General features: G+C 60.2%; 3 protein-coding genes across 3 annotated transcripts; all 3 read right to left on the reverse strand.

Moving 5' to 3' along the window:
• Positions 1-455: 455 nt before the first annotated feature.
• Positions 456-2708, reverse strand: LINJ_13_1330 (conserved hypothetical protein; the record flags this gene model as incomplete). Its single annotated transcript, XM_001464141.1, has 1 exon — positions 456-2708. One exon carries the CDS (start codon positions 2706-2708, stop codon positions 456-458), a length of 2253 nt encoding a protein of 750 aa, XP_001464178.1.
• Positions 2709-4157: 1449 nt separating this feature from the next.
• LINJ_13_1340 (conserved hypothetical protein) lies at positions 4158-7772 on the reverse strand (the record flags this gene model as incomplete). The annotated part of the gene is made up of 1 exon (XM_001464142.2): positions 4158-7772. One exon carries the CDS (start codon positions 7770-7772, stop codon positions 4158-4160), a length of 3615 nt encoding a protein of 1204 aa, XP_001464179.2.
• A 3617-nt stretch (positions 7773-11389) lies between these two features.
• LINJ_13_1350 (putative MCAK-like kinesin) lies at positions 11390-13576 on the reverse strand (the record flags this gene model as incomplete). Its single annotated transcript, XM_001464143.1, has 1 exon — positions 11390-13576. The coding sequence occupies one exon, from the start codon at positions 13574-13576 to the stop codon at positions 11390-11392; it is 2187 nt and encodes a 728-aa protein (XP_001464180.1).
• Between the last annotated feature and the right edge of the window lie 1583 nt (positions 13577-15159).

Here is a 15159-nt window from a genome sequence, read left to right on the forward strand (position 1 = left end):
AAGGAAGGCAGCGCGGAAAGAAAGCAGCGATAGCGGAAGCAAGGTGATATGCAAGCACGGCAGCGGCAGCACGCACATACTCGCGGGAGAACACCGAAAGCCGACGTCAACGCCCTCTCTGCTCCTCTGAATTCTGCGCCCTCTCACTTGCGCATCTTCTCACACAAGACAAAAAGCAACAAACAAGAAAAGCGTCTACGACAAGAGAGAATACAGGTACATGTCACCATCGCTTATCTGCCTGGCCAGCCCCCGTATTGTTCCCTACTCCCTGCGCCGCATCTCGGCACCGCCTCGCCGTACACCTCCGTCTTGGCACCTTTGAGAGCAGTGGAAAAAAGGAGCAACAGCGCATACAGTCAGAGAACGGGCAAGGCGAGAGCAGAGATGCCGACGCGAAAAGGTAATAAAGACAACAAAGACGTTGTCTCATGATGCAGCGCACCGCTGCGTGGCTACTCCTCCATTGGCTCCCCATCGGGGTAGAAGGTTTCGTCGCTGCCATCTGGCCGAACAATCTTGTAGATGCCGTCTGGGTACAGAATCTCCTTGCTGCCGTCTGGCAAGTGCTTCTCTGTCTGCCCAGTGGAACGGAACTCGAAGGCCTGCACACCGTCCGGCATCTGCGTGTGCATTGTCTGCGCCGCGTCGTACCAGTAAGTGCTCTTTCCGGAGGGAAAAGTGCACTTGACGTCGCCATTCGTGAAGTGCAGCGTCGTGTGTCCAGATGGCAGCACGACCTTCACCGTGCCGTTCGCGTAGTGGATTTCCCGCTTGCCACTGCGGTATAGTACCTCCTTTTTGTTCGAGTTGTCGCCCAGAGCCGTCTGCGACACGACGTCGTCTTCACAGAGCTTCTCCGTCGGGAACTCCTCCATGTCACCAATCAGCTCCTCCCGAGTGGGGACGTGGTGGCGCTTCAGCGGCACCCGCGGGTGCACCGCGCTGGCGGAGGGGCGTCGTTTGACGGATAACGCGCCGGACTGCATGCGGGGCGTGCGAACCGGATGCCCCGACATCTTCCGTTCATCCACTGGCTTCTCTGCAGCTGCTGCAGCCTTTCGCAGATCCTCCTCCTCACGTCGGCGGCGCGCCGTCGCGGCAGCGGCGGCGGCCACAGCAACCCGGTGCCGCGCCTTTTTCTCCTGCTCTTCCCTCTTGCGGTCTGCGATATACCTCTCACGGTGCCGCCTCCGCTCCTCCATCGCCTGCTCCTCAGCCTGCATGCGGTTCTGCATCTGCCGATTGCGCTTCTCGCGCGCCGCCGCCTCGCTGGGCGCTGCACGGGGGGTGAAGTCCATGACGGCAAGAGGGGCCGCTCGTGAAGCCCGCCGCTCCCTCACCGCGGCTGCATCGTTGTCTTCATCATCGCCGTCCTCATACGAGGCCGAGGAGGCGCGCTGAGCGGAGGGATCCAGAGAGACGGACAAGGGAGAGCTGCTGCTCTGTCGCGTCGCCGGTGAGGCGGACGCGCCTTCGAGGCACTGCAGCTGCTGCTCCTTCGCCATTGCGAGTAGTTCGGCGTTGCGGCGCGTCAGGGAGTCGATGTCGCGGCGCATGCGGGCCACCTCCGCCTTGTGTATGCTGTGCGCCTCGCGCATCGTGGATGTGAGGTCCTCGAGCTGAGTGCGCAGCGAGTCGTTCTCCTGCGACAAGCGCCGGTTGGTCTCACGCTCCGCTACAAGCAGCGCCGACACGTTCTTGAAGCGCTCCTCTGTGGCGCGCAGATCCTTCTGAGCATCGCGCTGCTCGCGTGAGCGGCGGTCACCAGCGTCAGCGCGCTCATCCTCCATCTGCTGCCGCGCACCATATCGGTACGACTCAAAGCGCTGCTTTTCACGATCGAGCTGCTGTCGTGCGTCCGCGTAGTGACTGCGCTCCTTCTGCGCAGCCTTGATTTCCTGCTCCAAGCTCGCGATGAGCTCGTCCTCCTCGCGGCTGCGACTGCCCGCTGGTGAGTGAGCGTCAGAACCTAGGGCGGGGTCGCGGGTGTAGGGCGGTCGACGGAAGTAGTTGCGATCCTGCCCAGACGATGGCGCGGCACTCGACTCCTCGTACTTGAGAGAAGCGTAACGCGGCGCCCCCATGGCGGCGCTCCGCGGGGTGAGTCCACCATACCGTCCCAAGTCGGCCCCATTGGTGTCCGAGCCACGGCTGACGGACCGGCCGATGCCACTCGACGGTGCCGCAGCACCGCCGCTGTAGGAATCGCTATAAGATGTCTCGAAGTAGTTGTCCGCCGGATGCTCCACCTCCGAGCGTGTCGGAGCCTGCAGCAGTGGCGATGGTGGGATGTCAGGGTTGACCCACTCCGGCTTCTTGGGGTTCGCCGCACGAGCAGGTTGGCGTCGCTGCGGCGTCGCCCCGGCTGCCGGCTTCTCTGTCCCACTAGATGCGTTGGTGTTGGGTGGAGGTGCACTCACCGCACGCGTGGGCGGAGGTGCCTTGCGGGGAACAGCCACTACCACCTCCCCGAGCGGGTCGTGGCTCTTGGCATTGCGCATGTCGTAGGCGATAGCCTCGCGCAGCGCCTTGGAGTCACGGCGCTCACGATTAATGTTGGCGCCGTCGGCGCCATTAGCGGCGTTCTTTGACGGCGATTCTGCCGTGGCGGCCGAGTACGACAGACGCCCCTCATCGCGCCGCAGGAACTTGAACGACTCCTTTGGCTTGGGCTTCTGCCCTGCAAGCACGGAGACGCGCGACATGGGCGCGAAAGAACGGCGCGACACAAAAACAATTAGCAAGGAAAGCTACAAACAAGCAACAAAGAAAAAAGGGCAGCACACGCTGCAAGGCTCAACGAGGGCAGCCAAGGGGTGGAACAGCGAGAGCGATGGGGAAGAGGGACAGATTATGAGAGAAGCACAAGACTTTGTCGCCCTCCTCTTGAACGTCCTCAGTCACCACTCCCGCTGTGGCAGCCTCTGCACCTGCGTGGGCGTGTGCGTGCGCACGTGTGTTTTTGAGTGGTGTGCGCTGGGGGGGGGGGCCGCTCTCCTTCCTCTACAGCGCAGGAAAAGGACACAGACCTGTTTCTTTACTGTATTTTCCTTTTTTTGGTGTTTTGCTCTGCCGACCCCTCCGTTGATCTACGGTGGTCGGATGGATGAATGCGCTTGGCCACCGCCACCGCCGGTGCGAGGGTGGAGGGGAGAGGGGGTCGGTGAGGCCGGGGAGGGGGGGTGAAGAGGGGTGAAAGCAGAGTGAGAGGGGTGGTTTCGATGCACCGCTCCACTGTTCTTTTGAGAACTACACTGTCCGCATCTGTCCTTCATAGTTCAGATGCACAGCGCAGCGACACGAGGGCTACCGTACACTCGTGCGGCAAACAGGGGGAAGGACTGCAGGCCCATGACTCATCACGGGCCGAAGGCACTAAAGGTGGCTGATGAGACGCCGGCATCTACCGCTGCTAAGGATGAGCCAAAGATCGCACCTCCGAAAAGGGATATTGCCCCACCTGCAACACACACAAAAGCCACCGCCGCTCGATCGTGGCACTGGAGCGAAATACTCTCAGCCAGGCAACACGAGGGAGGAGGGGCCAAGACGACGAGAGACTCATGCGCATCCCTACCTAGTCTGCTGCGCGGAGGGCTCCAAACACGAAAACGAAAAACACCAACGCAAACTTAGACACGCAGAGCCCTGATAGACTCAATGAGGCTGTCGTGCGTACTCTGCCGGTCCACGGCCCCTTTCGAGAGGGTGAAGGTTGAATGGACGAAGGCGCAGTAGTCGTAGTCTATGCAAAATAAAGGAACACCAAAGCGAGGAGGGGCGAGCAAGGAATACCGCACGGCGTTCATCCACCGCAGAGACGCGGGAACACGCACAAACCGTTACGCGCGCCTCTCCACACAGAAGCGCATCTCAGCCACGATGTACGCGGAACACTCCTCCTCACAGGCACATACCCACTCACCACGATAAGGCAGTTGATGATACACTCTATGCGACCACACACACACAAGAAGGTCAATGGTAACCCTCATGTTCGCAACAACACCGCGGCCTTTTCTGCACATGGTTCCCCCGATCAGTACGTGGGCACGTTCGCAGAAGAGCAGCATGCCGGCTGGCACCTCGAATCTCGGGCACCGCCCTGTTTTACCTACGCACTGATATCCGAGCAACCGCCTCTCATGCCAGCACTACATATACCGATCAACGTAGCGACCACCCTTGCGAGGCATCCTGGAAAGCGAATTTGCTATCTCGGAGCCCGTCGCCACCGCCCTCGCCGCAGCACTGGTCACCTTATCTCCAGCAGCGCTGCCTTCTTCCGACGGTTTTGGCACGAAGGCGAGAAGGAGACAAGCAAACACGTAGTAAATGCTGAGAAGCACCATCACACACACCAGCACCGGGTTCGCGATGAGCCACCAGAGTGGGACGTGCGCTGTGGGCTGGACGCTGCTTGAGTGAAGCCGCAGCGTGTCTTGCGACGTCGCGTGCTCTTGCACCGCGCTTGTGTGCCGGCTTGCCATGTCCTGTGCGATGGACTCCATTCGCTGCACAGCCGCTGAGGTGGTGTCCGCCACGCTGTTCACGACAGTTTTGATCTCTGCCGAGTGTGTCGTGAGATGTGTCTGCAGCGTGGCCTCCACTTTCGCGTGGAAGGAGGGAATGAGTCGCTTCTCGGCGGCTGACACGTTTTCTGCGAGTGCCGTCTGCACAGCCGTCTTCAGCTCCGCGGCGGAGCGGCTCGTTGCCGCCTCCACCAGCTGCGACGCACGAGTACCTTCCTCGTTTTGCTGAGAAGCGATGCGCATCATCGTGGCATCCAGCAGTTCCTGGATGTCGGCCAAGGAAGGAAGCCCGCTCGCGTTGCCCCCCACGTCATCGATCTTCGCCACGAGCGACTGCACCGCCGCCGCGATGTCGCGCTGCAGCAGCTGCCCCTGGCTGCTCAGCTCTTGTATGCCCTTCTGCGTCTCCTCCTGCACCCGCTGAACCTCTGCCTGAACGACTGACTGCATCGTCACAGGCCCCGCGCCTGCCGCACTGTTTTCGCGCACAAGAGCCGCTTCCTCCTCCTGGAGTTGCCGCAGCCCCGCAAGTTCGTCCTGCAGCTTCTCGGCGGCAGCACTTGCACTCTTGCCGGTCGGCACGGACGCGAGGTCGCTGATGAGTTGAGTGACGCGGCGAAGACGATCCCGCGTAGCTGTGCGAATGCGAGCCTGAGCCCGCTGCTGCTCCTCAGAGAATCCAATAAGCGCCGGAGACGGCTGGAGGAGCTGCACAGACACGTGCTGCTCCTGGATTGCGTCCTGCATCGCCGCCATTCGGGCCAGCAGGGCGTCAGTGCGCTGCGCTTGCCCCTTTTCGTTGTCAGAGACGGATTCGCGCAAAGCGGTCAACAGTTCCTCCTTGTGTGCCTGCGCCACAGACTGGATGGAGCCCTGCACGCTGCTCAGCTGCGCCCTCACCTCTGCGCTCGTGGCGGTGCCACGCACCGCCTCCATGAGCCGGGCGTCGCGGCCCTCGAGCGACTGTGTGAGAGATGTGAAGCGATCCTGGAAAAGCGCCTGCAATGTGTCTCTCTCTGATGTCTGTGCCGCGGCCGCTGCGGCAGAGGCGCTGCAGAACTTCTCGCTTGCTTCCTGCAGACGCGTCAGCACTGACGAGACGTCGGCGGTGCGGCTAACTTCATCCAGCCGCTCCTCGAGCCGGCGCAGTGCAGCGGCGTGAGCCTCCAGAGCGGTACCCATCGGCGAGAGCAGCTCCCCGATGTCAGACAGCGCGGCGGCGGGGGCGGCCGGAGGCGGCACATCAGCCAAGGCAGCCGCCTTCGCCGCCCTCGCCTCCACCGATTCCCGCACCGCCTGCACATCTTCCTGCTGCTCGCGTACGGCGGCCGTCACGGTTTCCGCGAGCGAGGCCATCTTAGCCGTCAGGTTCGTCTCCTGAAGGCTGAGCTCCTCCTTCATGAAGGTGAGAACGCTGTCGATGTACTTGTACATGGGCGTCAAGTTCACCTCAGGCGTCTTGCCCACTTGAGTCTGCAACGCCTGCAGCAGCTCCTCGCGAAGTGTCGCGAGCTCGTGCGTCGTTTTCTCTATCAGTGCCGCCGTAGCTGCCGGTGGCGTGTCGATGCTGACGGAGCCGTGCTCTTCGGCCGCATGCTCGGTCTTCAGCTGGCTGTCGGCAGAAGTGCGCATCTCCTCCAGCTGCGCCTGCAGGCTTGCCGCGACGGAGGTCGACACGCTGTCGGCGATGTGCAGCAACTGCTGTTCGATGGCGAGCTGGTTTGCAGTGTTCATCTGCTCCACCTGCACAGAAAGCTCCGCCCACCGTGGCGAGAGCACAGCCTCCACGGCGTCCGTTAGCACCTCCTGCGAAAGCGGCGCGGGCGGCGGTGCAGCTGCAGGCGGTGGTGCCGCGGAGGCGGCGGCCGACGCGGCCTCCCCGGCCTCTCGAAGCGCGTTGAGCTGCTCCTGGACGGTGGACATGGCGGACTGCAGGGCCTCCTCCGTGTGCTGCTGGATGGCGGCTGTGACGCTGTCACTCACCACCTGCGCCACTGTCATGAGTTGTTGCTGCGCGTCGTCTTTGTGGATTGCCAGCATGGAGCTTGTCGCCGATACATCGCGGCGCAGCTGCTCCAACGCTTCCGTGATCTTCTCCTGAGCCGCCTCCGGCACGCCACTAGCAGGAGTCGCAGCAGGCGATGGAGTAGAAGCGGCGGCCGCGGTGGTTACAGTGCTACGCAGCTCATCGAGCTGACGCTGCAGAACTTCCTGCATGGCCTGCAGTGCATCCCGGGTGGCGGCTTGCTCTTTGAAGACGTCTCCCACGATCTCGTCCACTGCCGCAAGACGGCTTTGCGTCGACTGTACAGCGTCGAAAACCTTTTCAATCTCAATCGCCATGTCCGCGTCGGTTGCGGCGCCTGCCGTGGCCTCGCCGCTGGTGTCCTTCGACTTTGCTAGCTTCTTCACCTCGCTGGTGATGGTGCGGCGCAGTTCATCGGTGGCCGACTGCACGGCACTTTCGATGCTCTCTTCGATCGCCCTCATGTCGACGGATGCCTTGGCAGCCGCGTCACCGCCGCTTCCACGCGCCGCCAGTCGCTCCTCAGCCAGGAGGTCATTGATCAAGTTTGAGAGCTTCTCATGCTGCTCGGCGGCCGCCTTCTCAACCGCCTCGACGACGGCAGTGCGGAGCTCCGCCGACGCCGAGGTCACCGCTGGCGCGTCCCGGCCCGCTACTACGGCCGTGATGCGCCTCTGCAAGTCCTCAAAGTGCGCCGCCGTGCTCTCCTCCAAACGAGAAAGTTGATAGACCATGTCGCTGCTTGGTGGCGGTGTGGAGGTGGTGCTGGAGGGCAGGGTGGCACCGGTGAGCTGCTCGGCAACGCGTGCGCTGACCAGCCGCGCCACCGCCTCCGCATCGATGGGCATTGGGGAGTGAGAAGGGGAGGCGCTGGGGCTGTCTCGCTCCGCGGCACCCTGTCGCTCACGCACGACGCGGAGTTGCCGCAGCTCATCGTGGATGCTATTGAGCACGATCTCCGAGAAGCTCTTCATCTTGTCTGCGTATGTGACGTGCAGCGCATCCAGCTGCTGCCCGGTGCGCTGCTCCACCTGGTCCACAACGAGGTTGGCCACAACTGCCAGTTGCTCTTGCAGACACTGCTCCATCACCTCGCGCTCGGTGGAGCTGATGACATCCACGTAGGAGGCACCAGTGCGGTGAGGAACCTTGCTCTCGTAAGCTCCGTGCGGCAGTACCGGCGTAACACGCACACCGGCGAGGCTGGGCATCGACAACGCCAGCACGGCGCGCTGTACCTCTGCGTCCTCTGGGTGAAGTGTCACCTCCACGTTCAGCGCTACAAACTCCGGGATGCCCTTCAAAAGATCCGAAGAAGGGCCATAGCCGCGAGTGCGAATCCGCAGCGGCCGAAGACCGCCAGAAGGTGACGGTGACGGTGCCGCATTCGCCGCGGCGGCAGCGCCGCTACGCGTGCTGTGGTGCCGCAGTGCAGCTACGAGGTGGAGAGGCGCCCGCGCACTGAGGCAGTGGGGAACCGGCGTGTACGCCCGCTGCATGAATCAAGCGAGGGTATTCCAGCGTCGCAGTTTGATGCGCCTTGGGGGGATTGTTGTCGTCTCTTTGCTGCGGGCCGTGCGCCTACAAAAAAGGATCTGTGTGCTGCTCAGAATGGCAAAAGCGACGATGAAAAGACAGAGGGGAGGAATCCACAGATAAGAAAAAAAAAATAAGAAAAGCTAGCGCTGCCTGTGCGCGTGTGTGCCTGTCAGCCCTCCTTGCACCTCCCCTCCCCCCGAGCCGGTTCGTCTATGACAATGTGTTTCTATGTGGGTTTGTTCTGTGACCCTGTGTGCTGATGCCTCAGCTTGCTTGTGTATATGCCTGTGGGCGGAGGTTGTATTTTTGGCTGCTACAGGTGACGGGCAACACGCACGCGCGGAGGCAGCACGGCAGGCAGTACAGCGAAGCGGACGCCAAAATACAGAGCCACTGCTCAGTCTACAAAAAAAAAGCACGATAGAGAACCAAATGGCCACACGTCGCTGATGTGCCGGCACAGAGGCACAGACACACACGCATACACGTCAGATGTGTGTCGCTCCCCTCTGTACGTTCTCTTGGATGCTCCCTTTTTTTCTGTTCGGCCGTCTGAGTGCACCTCTGTTAAACTTGGGCGTTGGTGTTGATGGCTCTGAACCCTGTGTGTGTACGTATGCGGGGAGGAGAGCGGGGTCTCTTTGCGGAGACTATGTGTGTGTGTGTGTGTGCCCACACTCTCGCTGTTGACGGCCGCAGTGGAATGTGAAGGCGCATGAAGCAACGAGCGGTCATCGTGGAGGGGGTGGGGGACGGAGAAGAGGCGCAAGGGCAGAAGAGGGCAGTGAGGAAAGGAAGGATACACAAGAAGACATGATAGCGGTACAGAGCACGTACTCTGGGCCAGGCTTGCAAGAGCACGATACATCACCGACCCAGGCACACCCTGACACTTAAAGCACGCTTCTGGCCGCACATTTCCACCAAGAAGCGGGATGGGTTGCATGAAAAGACGATATGGTGTGTGGAGGGAAGCGGAGGAGAGGTGTCAACGGGTAAGCCGCCACCATGCGCCACCGTGCCGCACCAGGAGCGCTACTCGACGGCAGGAAGGAAAAGAACTCACCAAAGCAGAGACAGAGCACCTCAACCGCGTGTGCGGTGCGCACGGCACCCCTGCTCCCCTCCCCCCCACACCCGTGCGCATGCATATTCTTCTCAGTCACCATGCGCCCGTCCTGGGCGCTTGTCCAAAGCACGACAATGCCTTTCGGCTTCCTAGCGGAGGTGTGCGTGTGCGTGTGCGTTTGTCTGCTTTCCTTGCGTTCTTTTTTGGTTGGGGGGAGGGATGAGAGGAAACAGCATCAAGGCAGAAAGATACGCGCGGGTGGCCGAAGCCCAACAAAGGAGACAGAGAACAGAGACGCCAACGCAAAACAACAACAACGCGAACAATGCAACCACATACGACAGACACACAAGAACACGGAGAGGAGCGAGACAGGGTGAAAGGCGGGGGAGAAGGGAGGGGGCAGCAACAATCAGCAAATAGACAAAGAAACGCGCCAACAGTGGTGACGTGAGCGAAGAACCAAACCCAGAAGAAACGGAGGACAGAGGAGGCAGAGGGGGAGAGATACACACGAGTCCGCTAAAGGAAAAAGAACACCCAAACAGCGAAAGAGAAAAGAGCGTTACGTCAGACACCAAGTGAGGGAAGGGGGGGGGACAACAAGAAAAGCGGCAGAGTAACGATATCAACGGGACCCCATCATACAAACACACACACACGCACATTCACAGAGAGATATACCCAGCAAAACCATTTTCGATGTGTCATACTCTGAAAAAAAAAATGAAGGGAAGGTGATGGGGATGGGTGTGGAAGCTGGGTGGTGGACGGCGAGGTGAGGGCGTTAAGCAGCTTTCTGTTTGCCCCATTGACCGACGCGCACACAGGAGGCTCATCTCCCTCTACACTCCCTCCCCCTTCTTGCTCCATGCAAAAAAAAAACACACACACACAAGCCCCCTCCCTCCATCACAGTCCCCGTCGCACATCCCCCTCTTCTCGCAGTCTTGAGGTACAGTTATACTCTAGTACAAGAAAGCGATGTTTGAATAAGACGGAAAAAACAACAACGGTGAAACAAGAACAAAAAAAAAGATGTATGCTTCGGAGTGACCGTGTATGCCTCCACACACCGTGTCTGGGTGACCAGAATGCGTGCTACACATCTTCGGGCCCGCCACACTGTGGGTCCGTTGTGAGACGCGAGGGAGAGAGAACGTAAACGAGAGACGTCCGCGAAGGGCCTCCCCCCTCACACTGTCACGGACAGACACGCTAAAAGTGAAGATCAATGGGCCAATAGAAGAAAAAAAGACCGACGGACGACGGCAGCGGTGGATGTGTGAGACGGCGAGGTGGCGAGAAAAAGAACCAGCTGGTGGGGGGAGGGGAGGCGTTCAGACGTAGGCGAGTCGGCACCGGCGCTGCCAACAACAAGAGTAACATATAAAAAAAGAAGGAAACGAAAGCACCCATCCGCCTGCCTACACACACACACACACATACACAAGTTGTAAAACATTGAAGCCTGGCAGAAGAGAGTCGGGAAGAAAGGGTGGTAGGGGAAGGGATGCAGCGGTACGAGAGGCCATGAAACATGGTGAGTGGGGAGGGGGAGGGGGTGCGGAGGAACTTGAGAGAGCGTAGCGCCGTCACAGAAAAGGGCGAAAGCGCGCGCACACGCTGTCACGTCTACACCATTGACACACACACACACACAAAACACTGACATGCACCAGCCGCCATCACGAGAGAGGCAAGAGTGAGAGTCAGAGAACGAGAGAGAGAGAGAGATGGGTGACACGACACAAAGGGAACCAAACATACGAAAGAGAAGACACACATCGAGGCAAAATTAAGATAAACAGAAAAGGAGGAGCCGTCGCTCAGCATCGCTCAGCCAGCAAGGCGCTCCATCTGCGCCATCAGATGGCGTGCGTATGTGTGCGTAGGGGGAAAAGAAGGTAGGGCGACGACAGACTAGAGCACCCCTCTCCCTCACACATTCCCATCGGTGCTTGTCCTTTCTCTCCCTCGCACCGCAGACGCGCACGTGGCGATGCGCTGCGTGCATGACAAGACGAGCGCACCAAGAAGGAAAAAAAAGGTTAGGAGAGCTGGGAGAGATGTCCCACGTACATGATCACGGATCATGCCCGAAGTAGTACAAGGAAACATTGTCGAGGACACGTACCCGGTTGGGCAGCCGCGGTGATCCCGCCGACCTTGTGCATAGCACTGTTCAAGTCCCCCACTCACAACGCACCGGTGACCTGATCAGCGGCGCCCAGCGGCACCAGCATGGCGGGTGTACTGATCAAGCTGCCGGCGCAGTTCCTCGATGCGGCGCACCTGTGAGGAGAGAATGGCGTCGACACGCCTGCAATACCCACTCATCGAGTTCTCCGGGTTCTCGGCAGCGTTCAGTTGCGTCATCTCATCTTTCAGGAGCTCCATCATGCAGTCGATGTGATGGCGGTGTGCCAGGATCAGGTTGTCCTCCTCGGCGTCGAGGCTGTCGCCGCTGTCGTACCGTGAGTCATCGCCCATAGGCGTGGGCATCGCCGAAGACATGCCACTCGGGCCGCGACTGTGGGTCGGGGTCGGGCGGTGGTAGGACTTCTTCTGCGGGGAGCTGCTGGTGACGGGGCGCGAGCCGAAGCTGCGGTTGGACCGAAGGGTGTTGTCGGAGCTATCGTCTCCGTGTCGATGAAAGCTGTTGACCATCTTCTGGTTTGGCGTTCCGGGCTCGCGAGTGCGTGTCTGGCTGGAGGAGCGCGAGCTCGTGATCACACGCTCCTTCGCGCGACGTTGCGCGAAGGAGCCGGAGATGCCGACGGTTTCGACGTGCTCCGTAGGCATCTGCCCCATCATAATCTCCTCCGCTGCGCTGTGGCTGGACTTGTCCTTCTTGAGCTCCTTGACACGGTCGGCGTAGCGCAGCGTGTTGAGTGTGTGCTCGCAGCTGCCGCTGGCGGGGCTGATGTTGCCGATCATCACCGTGCGGCTGTTGCCCATGAAGCAGTCACGAAGCACCGCCGTCAGCTTAGACCCGCGAAACGGAATGTGGCGGTGATTCTGGTCTAGCGCGCGGATGCACTCCTTGAGGGCAAATAGAGACTTATTGATCTCCGCCCCCTCCAGCCGCGTGGTGCGGTCGCTATCCAGCGTGTCAGCGCCGCGCTCAGAGCCGGCAAGATCGATGAAAGTGAAGCGGCCGAAGAAGCGGTTCTTCTCATTCACAATGGTGATGTGCAGAATGGCGTGCGAGCGCGAGGAGTCGGCATTCATGCCAGTGGATCCCGCCGCACGGATGGTGTTGCCATAGTCGATGATCTCCATGAGGTGGTCGGTGCTGTCGACGCGGTGCTCGGTCAGGCCGCAGACGTTAATGACGCCGCGGCTATCCTCCCTACACGCCAACCGCTCGCGCTCGTTCAGCAAGTCGTACAGCTTGCCGCCGTAGATCTCGAAGAAAGAGACGTTGATGCCCATGCCGCGACTCAGCCGCGACCAGAGGTCCTTGGCCGCCATCAGGTACAAGCCCTCCTGCTTGTCCTTACCTAGCATGGTGTATGTCTTACCGCTACCCGTCTGACCGTAAGCAAAGCACGTCGCGCACCCGCCCTCAAACACCGTCTCGATCAACGGCTTGCAGGCTTCCTCATATACGTCCCGGTTGGTCTTTCGGTCATCCATAACCTTGTCGTAGGTGAAGCGGTGCTTTTCGATGTAGCGGGTGAGATCTACCTTTTGGCGTGGCTCCAGCAGCGTAATGATGTGGTTGTTGTCCGGGTCCGTGGCGAGAATGTCGTAGAGGCCGTCGGCTTGCTCGCTAGCATTCAGGGGGCGCTTGCGAATGACCACGGTGATTCGGCTGGCACGACGCCGCTGAGCATTACCGCCTTCACCGGTTGCGCGCCGGCCGAATGGTGAGGGGGAAGACGCTCCAACGCGGCTCACCGGGCGTGAAACCGGCTTTGCCGGCGCAGCGGCAGGGCGGACGGCGTTTTCGCCGTCGTCTGTGTTGGGGTCACGGCGCTGCGCCGACATCGGCCGCGGCTGCTCGGCCACCCTTTCCCGCTCGCGTCGCTGCATCGCTTCCGTCGGGGTCGCACGGCGCAACGGCGTAGGGATGCGGGCGGGCAACGCGGGGGCCTGAATGGCGGCCTGCACGCGCGACGCCGGCTCCGTCGCCGGGGGCGGCGACTTGGGGCCCGTCGACGCCACCGGTGCTGCAGGTGTCATGCCGCCGCCGCTGCCGTTCGCCCGATCACGCTTCAGAAACTGGATGAGCTCGAAGAGCTTCCGACGGTCCGTCATGACGATAACGCCGACGGAGTGATAGTCCTGCATGGTGAGCTGCTTTAGCTGCTGGACAGAGGTGACGCCGCCGTCGACGAAGCCCTGCACCGTGTGCTCCAGCCCGCCCTGAACAAGCAGCTGCTTCAGCTGCGACTCCATCCTTGACGTGAGAGCTGCTCAAGCCCTTGTTTCAAGGTTCAAAGGTAAAAACAAAATGAAATTCACCGGTAGAGGACAGCTGTGGGTACGTTGAGCGCCGGCCCTCTGCAACCTATATGCACACGGCGTTATGCAGAGCCACAGCGATGCAACTCGTCAAGGTGCTCTCAGACGCCTGCCGGACAGAGCCTTCGAGGAGAGGTTGAAAAATACAAGAGAAATGAGACAATGTATCCACCAGCGTGGAAATACGCGCGCGAGAGCGCGATGGCAACGCTCAGGGGAGAAGACGATGAGTATCAGTCAGTGAATGCGTGTGTGTATACAATCCGAAGAAAGAGAAGTCAGAAACGGGTTTCGCGCGTTCGGGTGTGCGAGCGGTACGGCCATGCGTGGCGCCCTGTGTATGTGTGTGCCTGTGTCGTCGCAAAGTTCCACAGCCCGTAGGGGTTCAGTCCACGAAGGAGAGTTGCGTGCGTGTGGCAGAGCGCCAGCTGCGGAGAGGAGGGTGCGACGATCCACAGGCGCACGCGGAGAGAAGGACAGCATCACACAAAAGGAAAGAAGGGGAGGGGAGAGATGGTGCACGTTAGAGGCGGAGTGGGAGGAAGGGGGTGCAGGGCAGCACATGGACAACGTGCGAATCATTCACGGTATTGCGGTGTCTGCCGCAATACCGTGATAGACACACGTGCACGTACAACAAGGCAGAGAGCAGCACCGCTGCACAGGGCTGTTCGAATGTGGTAACTGACATGGGCAGAAGAGACGTTTTAAGGCAAACTCGTCTCCTGATCACCCGCACGAGGGCTCGTGCAGAGTCTTAGCTGAAAGGATGCGAAGGGTTCGGGCATCAGCGGGCTTGTTCTTCAAAGAAGTGTGCACACTTTCTCACTCCTCCTCCCTCTTGCCCCTCTCTCTGGCATGAAAGTATGCACGCATACACACATACATATACCGGGAGAGATGTGGAGGGGGAGCACAGGAGAGGAAGGAGTCGAAGATGTCAGGGAGAGGGTGGTCTTCGCGCAGTCACCCTCTCGTGTAATGTTCATCAACTTTGCCTCGTTTTTCTCGCCTGCACAGAGCGTTCTCGTGCTTTAGCAGCTGCGCATGTGCGTGTGTGGGGGGACTCTCTGGGTGCGCGCCTTTCCATGCGTGGCCTCTTTTTTCGCACGTGTTCTCCCCTCTTTCCATCTTTTCAACCATCACAAGAGAGAGAAAAGGGGGTCTAGCATTCATGTTTGTGCGCGCACGAGCGGCGGCGCGTCAGTGAGCAGAAGCGGCGGTCCAGGGTGCGTGCGTTTGTGGATTCGGAGGGATGGAGGAGAGGCAGGGAACGGTCTATATATATATGTGTGTGTGTGCATAGTCGCGAAGCCGTAAACCAAGAGAGACAAGGCACCGCTTCTCCCACCACCTCTGCTTCCACCCGAAAGGGGGATACTGTTCGAAAGAAGAAACACAAGATGCAGGCACGTCTCTCCTTGCACCTTTGCGGACAAAACTCACGAAGGACACACACACACGTGCACATGTACACATATGTACAAACTCATCAGCCTTCACGGGGACGGGAGAGA

The sequence above is a fragment of the Leishmania infantum genome, chromosome 13 (assembly GCF_000002875.2).
Source record: "Leishmania infantum JPCM5 genome chromosome 13".
NCBI classification, from domain to species: Eukaryota; Euglenozoa; class Kinetoplastea; order Trypanosomatida; family Trypanosomatidae; genus Leishmania; species Leishmania infantum.